Here is a 17,093-nt window from a genome sequence, read left to right on the forward strand (position 1 = left end):
ATTTTGTTTGCAATTTAGACTACTCATATTTATAGTTTTTAGAGTATGGTTATCTCAAAGTATGTAATTACAATAATTTTGGTTGATGGACACTAAAAATAATATTAAAATAAGTTCATGTATGCACGTTAAAAATATGTGATCATGTGTGAAAAAGAGCGTGTGTGACGATTAATAATCTAAAAGATAAAAGAAAAATTAAGATTTGAAACGATGGTGTCCATGATTTATAACAACGTAGTTGTGTCCAAAATTCGATTTCTCTTTCTACCTCATTTTGATAGTACTTGTTTAATACATATATCATATATTAAAAGTATAAGAATCAATTTAGTAAAAAGATCGACAAAATATTTACGATAATTCTTTCTTTCTTTTTTTTTTTCTCAAAAGTCTAAATAGTTTGTTTTTTTATTTTAAAAAAACTAATATTCTTAAAAATAAAATGGTCCTCAGGACAAAATTTGGTTCTCAAACTTTATATAAAGTGCATTAATTTGTCATTAATGTTTATAAAATATTTAATTAATTGTTAAAGTTTTGAATTTGTGTTATAAAAGTGTAAAAAAGGTGATCATTGACTTAAACCATTTCTTAAATTTCAAAATGTAACACTAAACACAAAATTAAAACTTTAGCATCCTATCAAGTATATAACATTCAACTTCATATCTACTCTATCAAATATTTACAAACAAATTAACAACTCTCACTAGAATTCAAAACAAAGACCTAAAAGAGTTAACATAGTTAATTGTTACGAATTTGATAGAGGAAAGAAAACATAAACATTTGAAAGTAGTACAAGTTCACACACATTTCAAATGAACGGCTAAGATTAAACCCTAATTTAAAAAACGAAAGCTAAGAATGATTGATGATGATTTAAGTATGTTTTATAAAAAGAAAATGAGAAACAAATGTTTTGTTATATCAGTAGTTTAAACTTGTGTAAGGGAACTACGACTCTGAGAAGAGACGAAAGTAAAGGCTTTGTAGCCATTTGTAGGCGTAGAAGAAGAAGGGAAATTAAGGAGATGAGAACGTAATTTTAGTGAACCCTACTTTGAAATGTTGTTGTTCTTCAAAGTTCAACCCCGGTTTTCATGGGAGAGCCTTTATACAGATTAAAAGTAAAACAAAACCCTAACTCTCTCTCTTCTGCCATAGTTTGTATGTTGTGTGTACGGTGTGATACACCCACGAGCCTGATGCCTGACTGAAACTGTCCAATCAAAACCCTCTTCATTCTTTTCTATTTTTTTTTTATCTCTCACAATCATCACCACCCACCACCCTTCTTCTTTTTCCACCCCCAAAACCCTAATTTTTGTTTTCCTTCATTCAGTTTCAAATTTCACCCTCAAATTATAGGTATATGGATTTGTTTTGTTAGAGTATTTGGTTACTATAATACGTGCATTTGGAGTGGAAACCATTTCAACTTAAAGTTATAATAGAGCTCTTGGACTAAACTATAGGATCTTTATTACTTGCCTACTTGATTATCTTTATAATATATGATTTCTTCTCTCATGATTCTGAAATATAGTAATTAGAAAATTCATGCATAAGCAAAAGGAGAGATATAAATCAAAACTATTTAACATAGCTTACTTCAGTCAATAAGGGAAGAACATACATAAACTAAACCCATACATTATCGTAATTTTCTTTCTTCACTACAATAATATCATATATTATATTATAAAGAGAGATAATTAGGGGTTAATTAAAAGTGATTAAGTTTTTAACTCCCAATTTTAAATCAAGTTCCACTCCAGGACTAAACAGATGCGCCGCCGACGTAACCACCGAACATTTCCGTTCGTTTTTCTTCAACTTATTACCATTCCTTTTCACTTCCACTGACGACGTGGACCACGCTGACGTGGACTCCACCGGCACGACCAACGGCATTTCAAAATTTGTTCTAGCTTTCGATCCTCTCAACCGCCTCGCCGCCGCGTCGTACGCGCGCGCCGCTTCTTCCGCCGTGTCGAAGGTCCCGAGCCAATGCCGGCACCTCCCTATTCGGTCGCGAATCTCCGCCGACCATCTCCCCCACGGCCGCTTTCGTACTCCTCGGTAACTCCTCTGCCCCGTCGTCGGTGCCATTGCCGACGTCGAGGATGAGGATTTGGTGGGTGTGGGTCGGTTGTACTCCCCGAAGAGGACTTCACGACCGACGACGGCGGCGATTCCGTCGAGTTGGGATTCGGGTGGTGGAGAGTGGGGGAATTGAGTTTCGAAGAAAGTGTTGTAAAGAGGAGGAATTGGGTGAGTGTTAATCATGGCGGAGATGGTGGACGGAATGGAGGGAAGATCAATGGGGGATTTTATATTGGAAATTAAACAAAAAATTTTTAAAGCAAACGGTCTCTTGATTTATAAAGTCCTATCAATATCGATGAGACCGCAATCTCTCGCATTTATATACTTGTTACCCAGCAAATGACGGAAACACCCTTGAGTTTATTACGATGATGATGGAAAGAGATGGTTATAATTAGGGAGAAGAGAGAGATTAAGAAAGGGATTAGGGAGGGGCAATATGGGGAATATGTGAAGGGGGATCTCGAGGGGAGGAATAATGGGCCGTTGGATTAAAGAGAGTGAAGCAAAGAGCGTCATGGTGGCGTCAAGAGAAAAGATTGTTTGACTGCTTGGCTTAATTTGTGTTGTATTTAAAGACCTGTTTTTGGTATTAATTATAATTTTCTTTCTCTCTCTCTTCATTTTCTTAATTAATTTTCTGTGTAATTTATGGATGAGACTTAATTCAGTACTGGAAACTACACCCTAATAACCGTTTGGATGGAATCACCTCATAAACCAATCCATAAATTTCTTTCGTCCTCTACTCTATCGCATTTTGTTATAGAAAGATTGTTTTAAGTATATACATGTGTAAGAACGAACAAATATCAACTTATATTCTAAAATTTTGAAAGTTGGATCAATTTAAACCTTGATTTCAAACACTTCGATTGTATCAATGTAAACTCCAAACTAACTTCTAGATAGACCATCCATTATGTTATATATATATAGAAAAATTGATATTGGTTAAGAATTGTTGTATGGGATGTTTTTCTTTATATGGTACTTGCAAACATACTTTTTGGGAACAACTAAAAACTGTGCTTCCTTTGACAATATGAGTTATGAATAGTAATTTGATTGCATTTTGTAAATCATTATTTTAGTTGAGACCACCGTTTTATTTTTAGGATACCAATTTATTGTTATTATTGTTGATGTTAACATAGACCACCGAAATAGAGCGTGACAAATTATATGTTCATATTGATTAAATCTACGTATATCCACCCACTTGGATTAACGTTAATTAACGTTACAATCCCATCATGTGAAAGAGTGCATGAAAGATATTAGAGAAAATAGGATGGTTGGTCAAAGGAAAGCCACTTAGGAAACTTCAAAATAGGGTCAGACTAAGGGGAAGAGTTGAGAAAAGATGTTGGATTATATTTTAGGACAATGTCCAATGTTATGGGGTAAGTGCCCTTACTTTTATTTTGATAATTTAAGAAACATTCACTTTCAAAAAGAAGAAGAAGAAGACACACAAAAATAAATAAAAGAATGTTTTGTGTATACAATTACAACACTCTAAAACCAAATAATAGTACATTTATTATGGAAAGAAAAGGGATTAATTAAAAAGTACTCAAAAGATATATTGATGTTTCCAAAGGATATAGTGTAGTCTGATCTCTTACACACTCTCTTGGATTAGGACACTTTGGATTTTGCTTGTGGGTTTAAAGAGAGAGAATCCCAATAACGAGAGTGTATGAAAGAGAACAAAAGGAAGAAAATAAAGGGTATGATATCATTATAACTTTATTGTTTTTGTACTTTGGTGTTTGTATGAAATGGTGTAAGTTCTAAGTTGGGGGAGATAGTTCTTTTTTTCTTTTTTGAATTACTTGTGGGGAATTTATATCTTGTATTTATTTATTTATTTATTTATTTATTTTGTCCCAATAACACCAAGAAAAAATAAGTTGGTTTTGTGGGAAGTGCTTTCTCTCTTTTCATTGTCAACTTGCCTTTTATTGACACTTTTTCAAAATACTTCTTTGTCTCTTGAAGCTAATGAGAAGCCAATGATCAAAAGTACTTTCACTATCTATTTACTAAAGAGTAATATATAGTCTATATTTAAATTTGAAATTTTTATTTTCATTTCAACTTATTGAAGAAGGTGATAGAAACGTATTCTCTTTCTACATCCTATTCAACCGAAATAATTCTTACAACAATTGAAAAAATCGAGAGAATGAAACTCCAATATATTGGAACCATGAAGGAATGTTATATCAGTACACGATTCTTTTCATTAATCTTTAAAATTAAATTGGTTAGATGAAATTTATTTTAACAAATATCATGACAATAATAATAAACCATCTTTTACTTTTATGATTATTCTTTTCTAAAAAAAAATAATTGAAATAATTATTAATAATATCAAATAATCAATCAAGATTAATTATTTTGAGTACAATAACACGAAGCAGTAGAACTAGAAAGTATACTTTTCAATGATGTATTATTATTTGAATTTAAAATTATCAACAGAAACAATTTTAATCATCATCTTAGTTAATAAATTTTAATTGATATTCAAAATATATAAAATAACAATTTGGAAATAATTTCTATTTTACTAATGTTCTAATACTAAGACATAACATAAGAACAAAACTCATAGAACAAAACTCATAATTTAGATATACTTTTTCTTAGTTTAGATCAGCATAATATGGTCATAGTAAACTTTAAAACTAACGCTACTGATTTAAAAAAGAAACAACACCTGCAAAAAGCTTCTCCTTTTCCACCTACTTCAAGACAAAACCAAATGGCAAAAAACAAGTTTATTTCAAATTATAACATTACATACAAGACTTGATGATATCATAACATTGTTAAAAAACTAGCGGCTAAAAACTTTTAAGATCAGTCAAGTACATGGATGCATTCAAGAAGAATATTAGCAGCAAACTCCAGTTCTTGCTCTGCGATGATCAATGGCGGTACAAGTCGAACCACATTCCCCTGGCCCGCTGTTAAAATTAGAAGGCCTGAGTTTCGACAAGCTTCTACGAGAGGACCAGCAGGCACGTCCAATTCTATTCCAATGATAAGGCCTTGCCCTCTAACTTCTTTAACATGTGAGTTTCCTCCCAGTTTTTGCTTTAGCAAATTCCTCATGTATTCGCCTTTCCTGGAGACACTAAGCAAGAATGAAGGATCTGAGATCTTGTCTACAACGGAGACTGCAGCATTGCAAACGAGTGGTGAGCCTGCAAAAGTGCTTCCATGGTCTCCATAGTTTATTGCAGCAGCGACTCTTTCGGTCACTAGTACGGCTCCGATGGGGAGACCTCCAGCTAGAGGCTTGGCAAGAGTCATTATATCTGGATATACACCATAAGCTTCATGTGCCCAGAGATGACCGCTTCTACCCAATCCACATTGAATCTATACACACAGAATAGAATGTAGGTAGTTTCTTAGTTTTTGAACTGATCGATCTTTGGTTCATTTACCAATAAAGGAATTTGATAATGTAACACTACAACTAGTTGAATCAAACAATGGTTCACTAAAGGTTAGTCAAGAATAAGATACATGGAAGTTGATTTTGGACAATCATGGTACAAAGTAGACAAAAATTAGGTTGTTTCTAGTTTTCGTTAAAGTGATCATCAAATCAATCACCAAAAAAGCAATTTGATGATGTAAGACTCCAACTAGTTGTATCAAACATTAGTCAAAAAGATCAATAAAAATGTACACAAGTCACAAAATTTAGGTAGTTTCTTAGTTTCCTCCCTATTCGATCATCGGTTCATTAACCAACAAGGCAATTTGATAAAGTATCACAACAACTATTTGAATTAAACAATTGTTCAGTATGATCAGTCAAGATATATGCAAGCCAATTTTCGACAATTATGGTACTAAGAAGACACAAGCGATGCTATATCAATCTATTCATTGGATTCTTAGAGAGCTGTGTGCGACAAGGGGAGAATTTTTTATACCTCATCGAAGACTAGAAGAGTTCCAGCTTCATTACAAGCATTCCTCAAGGAAAGCAAGAACTCCTTTGTAGCACTGAAAATGCCACCTTCACCCTGAATGGGTTCGACGAAAACAGCAGCAATTTTCCCTGTGAGAATCAAGTTGGTTGCAGCCTCAATATCACCATATGGCAAGAAAGAAACACCAGGCATAACAGGCTCAAAAGGAGTTCTGTAATGCTCTTTGCTCGTTAAGGCAAGAGCACCCATTGTCCTGCCATGAAAACAATTGGAAAAAGCAATAAACTCCACAGGGGGTAACTCATTGGATTCAGTATGAGAAAATCTCTGAAACTTCCTAGCAAATTTAATGGCAGCTTCATTTGCTTCCGTGCCAGAGTTGGTGAAAAACACACGATCCGCAAACGATTTAGCTACAAGGCGTTTTGCAAGTTCAACCTATAGCAATGAAAACAGAGTACTACACTTATGAACTAAACCCATTTACAGTTTCAATTTCATTTTCAACTTTCGGGGTTAGTTTCACCTGAGGGATTGAATGGAAGAGATTGCTAACATGAGAGACCGTATTCGCCTGCTCGATCACGGCTTGTAGCCAATCGGGGTCACCGTGACCTAAGGAATTAACGGCGATTCCGGCGGCCATATCTAAATACTCTCGCCCTTCGAGATCATACAGTTTACATCCTTTACCGCTCGAGAGAACCACCGGCGCACGAGCATAAGTTCCGACGAAAAGATTCCGTTCTGAATCGATCACCTCCTCGCTCGAGCGACCCAGTTCCCCTTTTTGAAGCTTTGACGAACTGGGTCCTTGTAAATCTACACTAAGACAGGCGCGGATTCTTCCGCCATTGATGGGAGCTCGAAACAAGGTGAAATCGGGATGCGGAGGACTGGAACAACGGAAGAAAGATGGAAGAGAAGCCATTGGGGTTGTAGCTATGAGTAAGTCAGAGAAGAAAAGGGATTGAATTCACGGTGGAGTCGTAGAAAGGAAGGAAATTGAAGGGATAGGCGGCTGGAAAATGAAGAAATCAAAATGAAATTGGTAAAATTTAAGGGCTTGGAGAGTGAAGGAGAAGCGGAGAAATGGCAGTGAAATTGAAGGATTTCTGTGGGAAGAAATGGCCATTGGGCTTTGAATTTTAAAAAATGGCCCTTTGAATAAAATGACGTGTAATATAATAATATTAAAACCCTTTGTCCCAATATTAATAAATTATTATATTTATAAATATTTTTCTTTTCGAGGTGTTTTCGAGTCTAACATGGTTTAATGATAATTGACATAATCTTTCGTTCTTGAAATAGAAAGTTGGATCTTCCATCGATGCAAAAGAAAATTAGATTAATAACTATAGTGAAGTAATATAATAATTTAAATGTAAAGGGTAATTTGGTCGAGAAATGGAAGTTTTAAGGTGAAAGATGAGGTTTCCACTTTCTACGCAAAGGAAGAAAGAAAGAAGGTATTGGGACCATGATGTAAATGAGGTGACGTGGAGATTTCATTCAGCGTCAACGTCAGCATCATGTCCACGTCAGACGACTAGCCAAAACCACTACAAGACAATTAACAAAAACAAAAAGAAAAAAAAAGGAAATTCCCTCAATATTATTTTGAATAATTGAGTAAAAACATAGGTTAGATCGCAACTTAGGGTTGATCCAAACTATCCTAGATGTTTAATTTCTTAAAAAGAAAAAAGAAAAGTTGTCCAAAAACACACTGCCTATAATCAATAAAGAACATGAATCAGAGGAAAATGAGTTCAAATTCAAGATTTAATATATTAAGATTTCTTACGCATTCAAACCGTAGAAGGCAACGTTTTTAGTTCAAACACTTTGTGGATGTTAAAAGAAATAGACCAAATACCAACTTTTACCTCAAGATTTTGAGGTTGTATCGATTTTAAACTTTGAACTTAATAAATATAACAATTTAAACCTTAACTTTTGTACTCTATTATGTTCTATGTAGAAAAATCTCGTGTAAAATTAAAATGGTAAACTTTCACGAATGAATCAAGATTAAGTCTACGAGACAAAATAAAAAATTTGAGACTAAATTTGTATACATGTTATGTTTTGTTTTCTCCCCTCTTTTCTGACATTACCAAAGACTTTGTAAATACAACACCAATCCATCACTTTCTAGTTTCATAGACAGAAAGACAAAGAAGAATCAAAAGCAAATTATTTGACAAATGAATGAGTCCATTATTATTTTTTTCTTCACATTTTGGACTAAGTTAATACATTACAATCGTTATCGAAGATTACTGATCACTATTGATGTGAGATGAAAACTCAGTTAAGTTTCAATACATCCATGACAGGTCTTGCCTGAACGATATGGCTCTCGCAGCGCCATGGACACCCCTCTCGGAGATTTGAGGGCAGTCCTCCACAACCAATGATTCGAGTTTGTATGTGTCGACCAGCAGCTTCAGACCATCATCAGTGATCCCCAAGCATTTGCTCAGCCGTAGGTTTTGCAATTGAGGGAACTGGCTCACTAGCTGTAGGCCATCGTCGCTTATCTCTTGGCATCTTACGAGCTCTAGAGATTCGAGATAGGAGGCTGAGCAGAGGGCTTCCAACCCCATGTCGTTGAAGGAGTAGACATGATCGAGGGAGAGCTCTCGAACGGGGCACATGCGAACTAAAACAAGGATCCCATTGAGGGAAAAGGAAGATAGCGAGGGGAATTCACCATCTGCAAATGAGATTCTGACTGACTCGAGATGGGAGCAGTTCTCTGCTAAGGCTTTTAAGCTCTCATCTGTTAATCTCAGTGTGTTGTTGGCTAACAATGGAAGCGAAAAATCTGATGGAACTCGGAGGGAAATGGAGCGGAGATTTCGTGATTCTCGAGCCAAACTTATTATATCACAATCTCTGACTCCAACACACATATCTAAGTGAACTTTTTGCAAGTTTTTGCATTTTCCCAACACACACGCAAGTCCTCTCCCTGGACTGATTATGCAGTTCACCAAGCTAAGTTCCAACATGTCATCACATGAGATCCATTGCTTTTGCCATCGATCAACAGCTAAACGATCATAAACTTTCATGTATCGGTAGTTAGCATCTACTTCGAATTGCAGTCGCTTCAACTTTCGCCAGCTATGGCCTAGCTTTATCAGATCACCTTCACCTATTGCTCTACAGTTCCTAATCGAGAGATCTTCAAGTGTTTCAAGCTTGCCAAAGTATTCAAGCCACTCGACACTGCTGACATTCAAACATCGAATAAGATGGAGAACGGTGAGGTTTTTGCATCCAACAGCGATTGAAAATATGCCACAGCCGGTGATCCTAGGGGTGAAATTCAGCTTCAGAGCTGAAAGCTTGTAGCAGGAAGTCAAATTCCGAAGTCCGACGTCAGTGATGAATGTGCAATAGCTTAAGGTGAGATCGGTTAGAGATGGACAATGGTTCGAGAGGATGAAAAGTCCATGATCATCCAATTGCTTCCCTAGTTTTGACATCCAACCTGAATACGTGATCTCGATTCGTACTAAATTGGGAAACCTAAGACACAGAGATGTCAAAGCTTCATCTGCAGGGTCTAATCCACAACCAACTCGAAGGAACTGTCTGTTTTCTTTATCCAAACGATGAAACCGCTTACATGACAATGCCAAAGAATTTCTGTCAACTGTTTTCTTAACTCTGTTCAATATTTCCCAAATCAATACTTCTGGTAAACTATCCATCCTAACAAGAAACTTCTGCGTCATAAGATAATTATCCATTAGCTAAGATTCCAAAGGAGGTAAGCAGGAACTACAAAAACAGTATAATAACTCATAATTGAATAAGTATCTCCAGGGATCTTGGAAAAATCATACCGAAATAGAATGAACTCAGTTTCTACTTTCATTAATGTCAGGCAATGTGTGCTTCACATATAAAAATCTAGCCACTATTCAACATAACATCAAAGAAACCAACCATAAAGAAGCAATTGACTGCTAATATGAGTCCTCGCGTAAGAGGAAACTTTTCCACATTGGTTGCCAAAGAACTTGAAGAAGTTGAATAAATAATTAAACGATGTCACCAAATGTAAAGTGGAAAAACACAGAATTTTGAAGCCAACGCCATCTTAGAGACCAGAAAAGCTATAAATATGAAGATTAGATTGTTTTTTTTCCAGAATCCGACAACGTTGGATGGAAAATTCGAACCTGCAATTTGAAAGTTCTAGTTTAAATCAACCAGAAATGGTAAAGCCCCAAATTGGAAGTCATGGAAAGAATCGACTATAAAGAGAAATTTGAAAGATTCATAATAATCATCAAAGAAAACAACAAGGAGGGACAAGGCAACAACAAAAAAAATACACACATTCAGAGGAATGCCCAACAAAAATAAGATAAGAACAAAACAAAAAAATGGCACCATCCAGAGAGAGAGGCCATCAAAAGAAAAAAAAAAAAAAAAAACACAAACCGCAATAGAAACAGAACAGGGAGATCATCAAGAGTTGTCAATAAACAAAGAACGAATAAGAGGTCGAGTAACAATTTTGTTAAGAGGAAAATAAGCAAAAAGGAATGAATTTAAAACCCATCAACAGAGACGATTCAAACCCAATTCAATAACTACTTTCAAAATACAGAAACAAAACAGAAAATCAAGATCTACAAGAAGGATACAGAAATTTCACCTGAAAAAACGAAGAACCCACAAACGAAGAAGAGATAACGAACAGAAGTCAGATGGGTAGAATCAGTTTCCTTTGGATTACAAATTAGAGTGGAAGGGAAATCCAAATTGGGTTGTGGGTAAAAGAGAATAGATATCTATGGAGAAAAGGACAATGATAACGATTCAAATTCGCCACCAAAATATCTCGATGTCTACAAAATTTGTGTCTGGTATATAAATATCAAAGAACAAATACAGAAAAAGGGAAGCAAAAGCGAAGAGACCGGAAACAGGCTCCAACGTTTGTATAGGATTTTGTAGAGAAGAAACTTCGATCGGTGATTCCGTTTAACAACGGCCAAGTTATCGGTGGATATGTTTACACTTTTTTTTTCCTTTTCCTTTTCTTTTGGAAAAGTATTACTTACATTTTAGGAGTAGTACAAATAGATTAGTTTTTTGTCATATCATTTAATCTATTAGTCCATTTTGTAAAACCAATGCTTAACTAAGTATACACAATAATCAATATAGGATGATTAGTAAAAACAATCCTAATAAAATGTCTAAATTAAATTGTTTATGAAAAGTATACACAATAATCAATATATGGATGGTTTGCAAAAGTAATCCTAATAAGATGTCTAACTTAATCTTATTATGAAAAGTTTTAGGGTTAAGGTGACTGTACCGAATGTAAAAGTGGAAGAAAGCTCAATCGAAATTTCATGATTTAAATTGATACTTTTATTAAATTTTAAATTGGTATAACTCTTACCTAACTTGTTATTTATCTTTTTTTTTTTATGTAAGATAAAAAATTTAAAAAATTAGTATTGTCGAAAAAGTCGAAAGTTAATTTTACAAAATGTTTAATAAAAATATCGATAAATGTCAATGTCAAGAGATCTTTATTATTTACATTATATTAACATTAGTGACATTGTGCTTCTTATTTGTTATGTTTCTCAAAATTTTCTACTATATAATAGAAATGTCGACAAACTTTTCACGTGGCTATCAAACTCTTGTAAATGTAAAAATGTTGAGGAAAATAAGACATATCAACAAAAAAATCAATATCATGTCTAAAATGACCTAATTTCAATTTTTACTTTGGTGGAGGATCGAGTAATTGTGGTGATGACTATTTTTGCTAACTTTGAGAATAATGGTATAAACTTTACATTAAGTTAGGTTCATTTTGATATATTTTTACTCTTCCATTGTTTGAAAAATCCCTCTTTGTGTCGCTCTTTCCGTAAGAAAAAAATATTAGCTAAACAATATTAGAGTTTGAATTAGAATAGAAAGTAGTAGAGGATTTTTTTCCCTCCTCAAGTTTAACAAACATAGGAGTAGTTGGCCGAACACTCAACGTCAATAAATAAACTAAAGTATCTTACTCGATCGGGCGATGTTGATTTGTTATGTTATTGCTCATTGAATGTGTCCATCAAAATCACATAAATACTCTTTTCTTAGTACAACAAATATATGGTTGGAAGATTTTAATTCACCACTTTCTTTTGGGTAAAATTCACTTACCACTTAACTAAACTTGTACAATTGAACTACTATATAACTTTTTTACATATATATAAGAATCCAAGCCTATTTCTGTGCATCTTGACTAGTCTCACGAGACAACTTTTTTAACTTTAAAATATTTGGTTGTCGAGGAAACTCATAAGATATTAAATACTAAATCCTAGGTAGATGAACACTATACATTAAACTTATTTCCTTTTAACCTTTAATCAAATGTATGTCTTTTATTTACACTCCACGTACTTCTATCAACCTCAAAAGAAAGGATGATTAGCTAGCTAAGAGCTTAAAAGATTCAATAGCTATCTACAGAATTCTGCACATAAAAGTAACTAGGCCCTTTATCGGTGCAGAAGTAGTTCTAACTTCATTGGCTTCATTTACCATGAATGTTTGCCAACACTGAATACTGTCCAAGTTCATGTTCATCTGTGTGTATACAGCGAAAAGTAGAGTTGGAATAGCCAAACCGTAGCGACGTCAGTGATTAAACTTAGCTTTTTTTCTTGTTGTTGGACTTGGAGCTTCCTTTCCCATTGTTCTTAGAAGATGGCTCTGGTGATAATGGTAGAATACTGGCTTCTCTTGCTTCACTTGTTACTGATAGCTGCTCCATCTGCTGGCCAGTTTCTAGGAGTGCCATAAGTTCTCCAAGCTGAAAGTAACATAAGAAGAACTATTAATTCGATATGATTTACAATATCATACCAAATTAAGCCGTTGAGGCCAGATTTCACCAGCTTTATGTCTGGAGAGGTTATAAGAAAGGAGAGAGGAATTGAAAGGTAGAAAACATGCATCACCTGCGCTTCTAAATCCTGTATTTTGTAGTCCTTTGCTTCTACGGTTTTCTTTTCCCTGAGTGCAAATAAGATACCTCAAATACTTGAAAAGAAAATGAAAAGGACCTTTATACAGAAATATTCGCTGCTCTGTTTGCGTTCAACTATTAATTTTTGAGATATAAGTTATGTTTATTTCCTGAAACAGCTCAAGTTGATGGGTAACATACAAACCCATATATGCTTAATTGGGAATTAATCATCTAAAGATGGAGTCTAAGGCAATAGGAGAGATATTTACCTTTCTTCCATTTCATGGATCTTTGTTTTCCATATCTCCTGGTTCTTCAAGAGATTCTCATTCAGCTGCAGGCAAAGAAACAATAAACCATCGTCAAAGCTATAAGGATTATTATAGCATTTTACTAGATAACGTGTCTCAATGATCGCATCATCCAATACAAAGAAAGTAAACTTAAAACTACATTCTAGCAGAAGAAGTCACTAACATCATCTAGAAATTTTTTTTCCTTGATGCACTTATCCAGCTTAGCTTGCAGCTTCTGCAGTTTTTGATTGATGGTCTTCTCAATAGCTCTAGATATTTCTCTTTCAGTTTCTTCTTTGACTTCTAGCAGCAGCGACTCAAAATACTACAATTGTGACAAATAAACTGATGAAAAATTTAAAAGTGTGGCAAAAGCTTAGAATTTATGTATCAACGAACCCCCAGACTAATCACATTCCATAGGGAACTTTAATCTTAAACTTGTAATCTTAATAGAGATGAGTAAAATCATTGGTGGTAAGAAGTTAATAAGGAATAGAAGACGTACTAGCTTTTGGTTCTCGAGTTGACCAGTAAGCAGTTCATTGTATTCGTTGACAATCTATTGGTATCATCACAATTAGTTAGCACATATTTTTAGAGAAGATAACCAAGAGCGGTAATGTGCACAAGGGGAAAGAGATATTACAAGTTCAACTCTACTGTTCAAAAGAGCCTCACTAGTTGCAGCATCTAGACCACCACAACTCATGCACCCATCATTAGCATGAGCACAATATGAATTCAACTCAACCAATTTTCCATCCGTTTTGGATTGGATCAAACGATGGACATAGTTATCTCCTGCATAATCCCATACACGTTGAGTTTCTAACTCAAGTGAATAACAGTGCTGCGTATCTTTCCAATGTACAATAGCATGCCCTTCTTTATATCTGAACCAGAATAATGAATGTTTTAGTAGTCCAACCAATATAAAACTTAAAAGAGGTCTGAAAAAAAGGCAATAATATTCCGGTGACAAAAAAAGATGAGAAGGAAAAAAAAAAAAAAAGCAGAAAGCATTACCTGCCACAGCCAACAAAGCCGCAGATAACACAAATCCACAGGTTTTCGGAAGTCTGACAAATAAAGCATACTGATTTCTCAGGCTGCTGCTGACAATATCGACACACCTGGAAATTGTCAAACAAACTTCATTAGTGACTAAATATCTTAGCTGTCAGCTGATGAGCTTTTGAGTTAAACTAACCAAAACTAGAGGAAAAGTGTTAGAATAAAAACATCAGTTAAAAGCTGAGAGAATCACCCACCGGACAAGAGGAATCACTCCATTTTGATATACATGAACAATGGAAGGAATGATTGCAGATAGTAGTTAGAATTCCACTCGTCTCTTGGTCTAATCTATCTGTGCCATTGGGAGTAAAAAAGGTGAAACCAAATATAAAGAAACAAATTAACAAGGGAACGGTACAAAACACGCTTGAAAGAATGTTGTTAGTTAATGAAATAGAGCCTCTGCGGGTCATCTGCATGATCTAAAAGGTTTATATTGGAACGAAAGAATGTAGACACTGCATAGAAAGTTCCGACAGACAACTTGCTTAAAATTTGTTTTAAGAAACACAAGATTTAAAGCATTTCCATTACACTTACCCAAACAAACTGGACATGTTGGCTGCTCAGTTGAACTGGCAGGGGATGCTTGTGCATGCTCGATTGAGGCTGTGTACTGAACATCAACCATGAAAAGCAGGTGACAAACTTCTGCCTGTATTCAATTGCAATCAATGAAAATAGAAAGTTCTATTAACAAGGCTGTAGTCCCTATAAACAAGCCTGTCAAAGTGGATAAGCATGTCAGAAGCCAATGCTAATGACCAACCTCCAGAGATGAGTAACGCTTCTCATTTAAATGCTTGTAGAAGTTATCGGCTGAATCCTGACTCCGAAATCTGATTAATATGCTGTAACTGTCCTCCATCCCATCGCCTCTATCCACACAGGTGCAACAATAATAAGGAATAAATTAAAACCAACATAAAACTCACAATATCTAGAGAAATACCCAATGACCAAAAATATGAGTAATAGTTGAGCAATTACACCTGACAACCCGCATTTCCAAAATTTCATGAATGAAAGAACCACAAAACTGGCAAAAGTCAGCATAAGTCATATGATTTGGCACTCCAAGTACGCAAACAAGAGGCTTCCTCTCAACCTAAGCAAAACAAACTATTCGTTCAGAATAGAAAATATACTTAGCATATAAAAAATCCTAACTGTGGGATCGTTATTGTTTATCAAGTGTGTTATGAAATCGATTATCAAAAGAAAGCAAGAAAATAACAACCAATAATGATGTTGAATACTTCAGAAATTTGATTCGCTTAAACTACATTTCATACAATCCCTATGAATCAATCATGATAAAGGAAGCGAATAAAAGAAAATTCAATTTCTAAGGTCCCATTTGATAAACATGTTGTTTTTTATTTTTAGTTTTCGAGAATTAACCCTGTAAACACCCCTCCCACCTCTAAATTTCTTGCTTAGAAATCTCGTTTTCGTTTTTGGAATTTATTTAATAATTCAACTTTCATACTCAAAGAAAAATGCAAACCAATGAAATGAAATAAGAGCACAGTAGAATATGAAAGCTAGGATAACTTGTTCCCAGCGAAACCCCAAATTCTGCCCTAGAAAACACCAACAATAAGCCACAGTAATTATCCCAAACAACAAAAATCACTTTGAAGACTAACAAATTGAAATTCTTCTGCAACGAAACGCAACAAATAAAGATCAAAGAATCGCAGCTCACAGGGAGAGCAGAAGATGATGTCGAGGATGAGGAGGAAGAGTCATCTCGGAATAGATGTACGACACCTCTGATTTCTTCGATTCTGGGGTTTCCAGAGGAGAAATGAAAGGCCTGTGTCGAACCAGAAATGGAGGAGGATGAAGTGGAAGAAGAAACGCTGGGATCACCTGAAGCCAGTGACGATTTCGGAGCCCGGAACCCTTCATCGGAGGTTGCGGGTACGTCGAGTGCGGTGGTGGAGGTAGTTGGCATTCCGGCGACGGGGGAATTGAGTTCTCGCGGGGAAACGATTGTACGCTCCTCTTGTGTATCAACTCTGAATTATATATATACCTCATCCAAATAAATAAATAATACCAAAGTCTACGTTTGGTATTAATTTTAAAAAATAGTATGAATCGGTACTCACTTAATACAAATTCAGATGATATGATATATTTCTTTGCCTGAAATTCGTTATTAACATTCAACTAATTTACTGTTTATTTTGAAAATATTTTTACCATTTAGATGATAGGGTTTTCTTTCTTTCTTTTGTTTTTCGAATATGCAAAATACTTCTGGGCTATAGAATAATTTTGAAAACGAAAAAACACACATGTTTACAAATGTAAAATACTAAAACGATACACAATTGTGTATATTTTGATACACAATCTTAGACATACCGTCCCAAGATAAAAAATTCTGCATTTAGTTCAATACATATAATACACCGAGATGACTTGAGATGGAAGATAAAAGTGCTGATTTACATTATATTTGAGGTAAAAGAAAAATATAGAAAATAAACTACATAATTAAGATAAATATTAAAAAATAAATAGTTACAATAAAGTTGAAGAGAGTTCGAATCCCATGGACTTATGCTACATCCGTCGATATGTTGC

At 34.8% G+C, this 17,093-nt stretch overlaps 3 protein-coding genes across 9 annotated transcripts; all 3 read right to left on the reverse strand.

Annotated features, from left to right (window-relative positions):
* Positions 1-4,895: 4,895 nt before the first annotated feature.
* LOC103499829 (acetylornithine aminotransferase, mitochondrial) lies at positions 4,896-7,231 on the reverse strand. The gene is made up of 3 exons (XM_008462943.3): positions 6,610-7,231; positions 6,084-6,521; positions 4,896-5,517 (listed from the first exon to the last, which is right to left on the reverse strand). The coding sequence occupies exons 1-3, from the start codon at positions 7,012-7,014 to the stop codon at positions 4,993-4,995; spliced, it is 1,368 nt and encodes a 455-aa protein (XP_008461165.2). The 5' UTR covers positions 7,015-7,231; the 3' UTR covers positions 4,896-4,992.
* Positions 7,232-8,285: 1,054 nt separating this feature from the next.
* On the reverse strand, positions 8,286-11,140 carry LOC103499827 (F-box/LRR-repeat protein 14). 7 transcript variants are annotated; one of them, XM_008462939.3, is made up of 3 exons: positions 10,771-11,140; positions 10,053-10,288; positions 8,286-9,829 (listed from the first exon to the last, which is right to left on the reverse strand). In XM_008462939.3, the coding sequence occupies exons 2-3, from the start codon at positions 10,053-10,055 to the stop codon at positions 8,411-8,413; spliced, it is 1,422 nt and encodes a 473-aa protein (XP_008461161.1). In that variant the 5' UTR covers positions 10,056-10,288; positions 10,771-11,140; the 3' UTR covers positions 8,286-8,410. The 7 variants fall into 7 exon arrangements, with proteins under 7 accessions (XP_008461161.1, XP_008461163.1, XP_016902666.1 ...); XM_008462941.3 differs by having other exon boundaries at positions 9,950-10,288; XM_017047177.2 differs by having other exon boundaries at positions 8,286-9,826; positions 10,771-11,139.
* A 1,340-nt stretch (positions 11,141-12,480) lies between these two features.
* On the reverse strand, positions 12,481-16,593 carry LOC103499826 (BRAP2 RING ZnF UBP domain-containing protein 2). Its single transcript, XM_008462936.3, has 12 exons — positions 16,204-16,593; positions 15,485-15,600; positions 15,262-15,370; positions 15,033-15,147; positions 14,687-14,784; positions 14,442-14,548; positions 14,062-14,308; positions 13,921-13,974; positions 13,594-13,737; positions 13,386-13,450; positions 13,106-13,160; positions 12,481-12,957 (listed from the first exon to the last, which is right to left on the reverse strand). Exons 1-12 carry the CDS (start codon positions 16,453-16,455, stop codon positions 12,796-12,798), a joined length of 1,524 nt encoding a protein of 507 aa, XP_008461158.1. The 5' UTR covers positions 16,456-16,593; the 3' UTR covers positions 12,481-12,795.
* Positions 16,594-17,093: the final 500 nt, after the last annotated feature.

Source organism: Cucumis melo, chromosome 1, assembly GCF_025177605.1.
Source record: "Cucumis melo cultivar AY chromosome 1, USDA_Cmelo_AY_1.0, whole genome shotgun sequence".
Lineage (NCBI taxonomy): Eukaryota > Viridiplantae > Streptophyta > Magnoliopsida > Cucurbitales > Cucurbitaceae > Cucumis > Cucumis melo.

Excerpts from the sequence above, each read along its gene's own strand:
- LOC103499826 (XM_008462936.3), bottom strand. The coding sequence starts at position 16,455 with ATGCCAACTACCTCCACCACCGCACTCGACGTACCCGCAACCTCCGAT. Across the intron at positions 14,549-14,686 it reads GGAGTGATTCCTCTTGTCCG|GTGTGTCGATATTGTCAGCA; the intron begins GTGGGTGATTCT and ends GACAATTTCCAG. Across the intron at positions 13,975-14,061 it reads TGAACAGTAGAGTTGAACTT|ATTGTCAACGAATACAATGA; the intron begins GTAATATCTCTT and ends TGATACCAATAG.
- LOC103499829 (XM_008462943.3), bottom strand. The coding sequence starts at position 7,014 with ATGGCTTCTCTTCCATCTTTCTTCCGTTGTTCCAGTCCTCCGCATCCC. Across the intron at positions 6,522-6,609 it reads TCTTCCATTCAATCCCTCAG|GTTGAACTTGCAAAACGCCT; the intron begins GTGAAACTAACC and ends TCATTGCTATAG. Across the intron at positions 5,518-6,083 it reads CTCTTCTAGTCTTCGATGAG|ATTCAATGTGGATTGGGTAG; the intron begins GTATAAAAAATT and ends CTGTGTGTATAG.
- LOC103499827 (XM_008462938.3), bottom strand. The coding sequence starts at position 9,853 with ATGGATAATTATCTTATGACGCAGAAGTTTCTTGTTAGGATGGATAGT.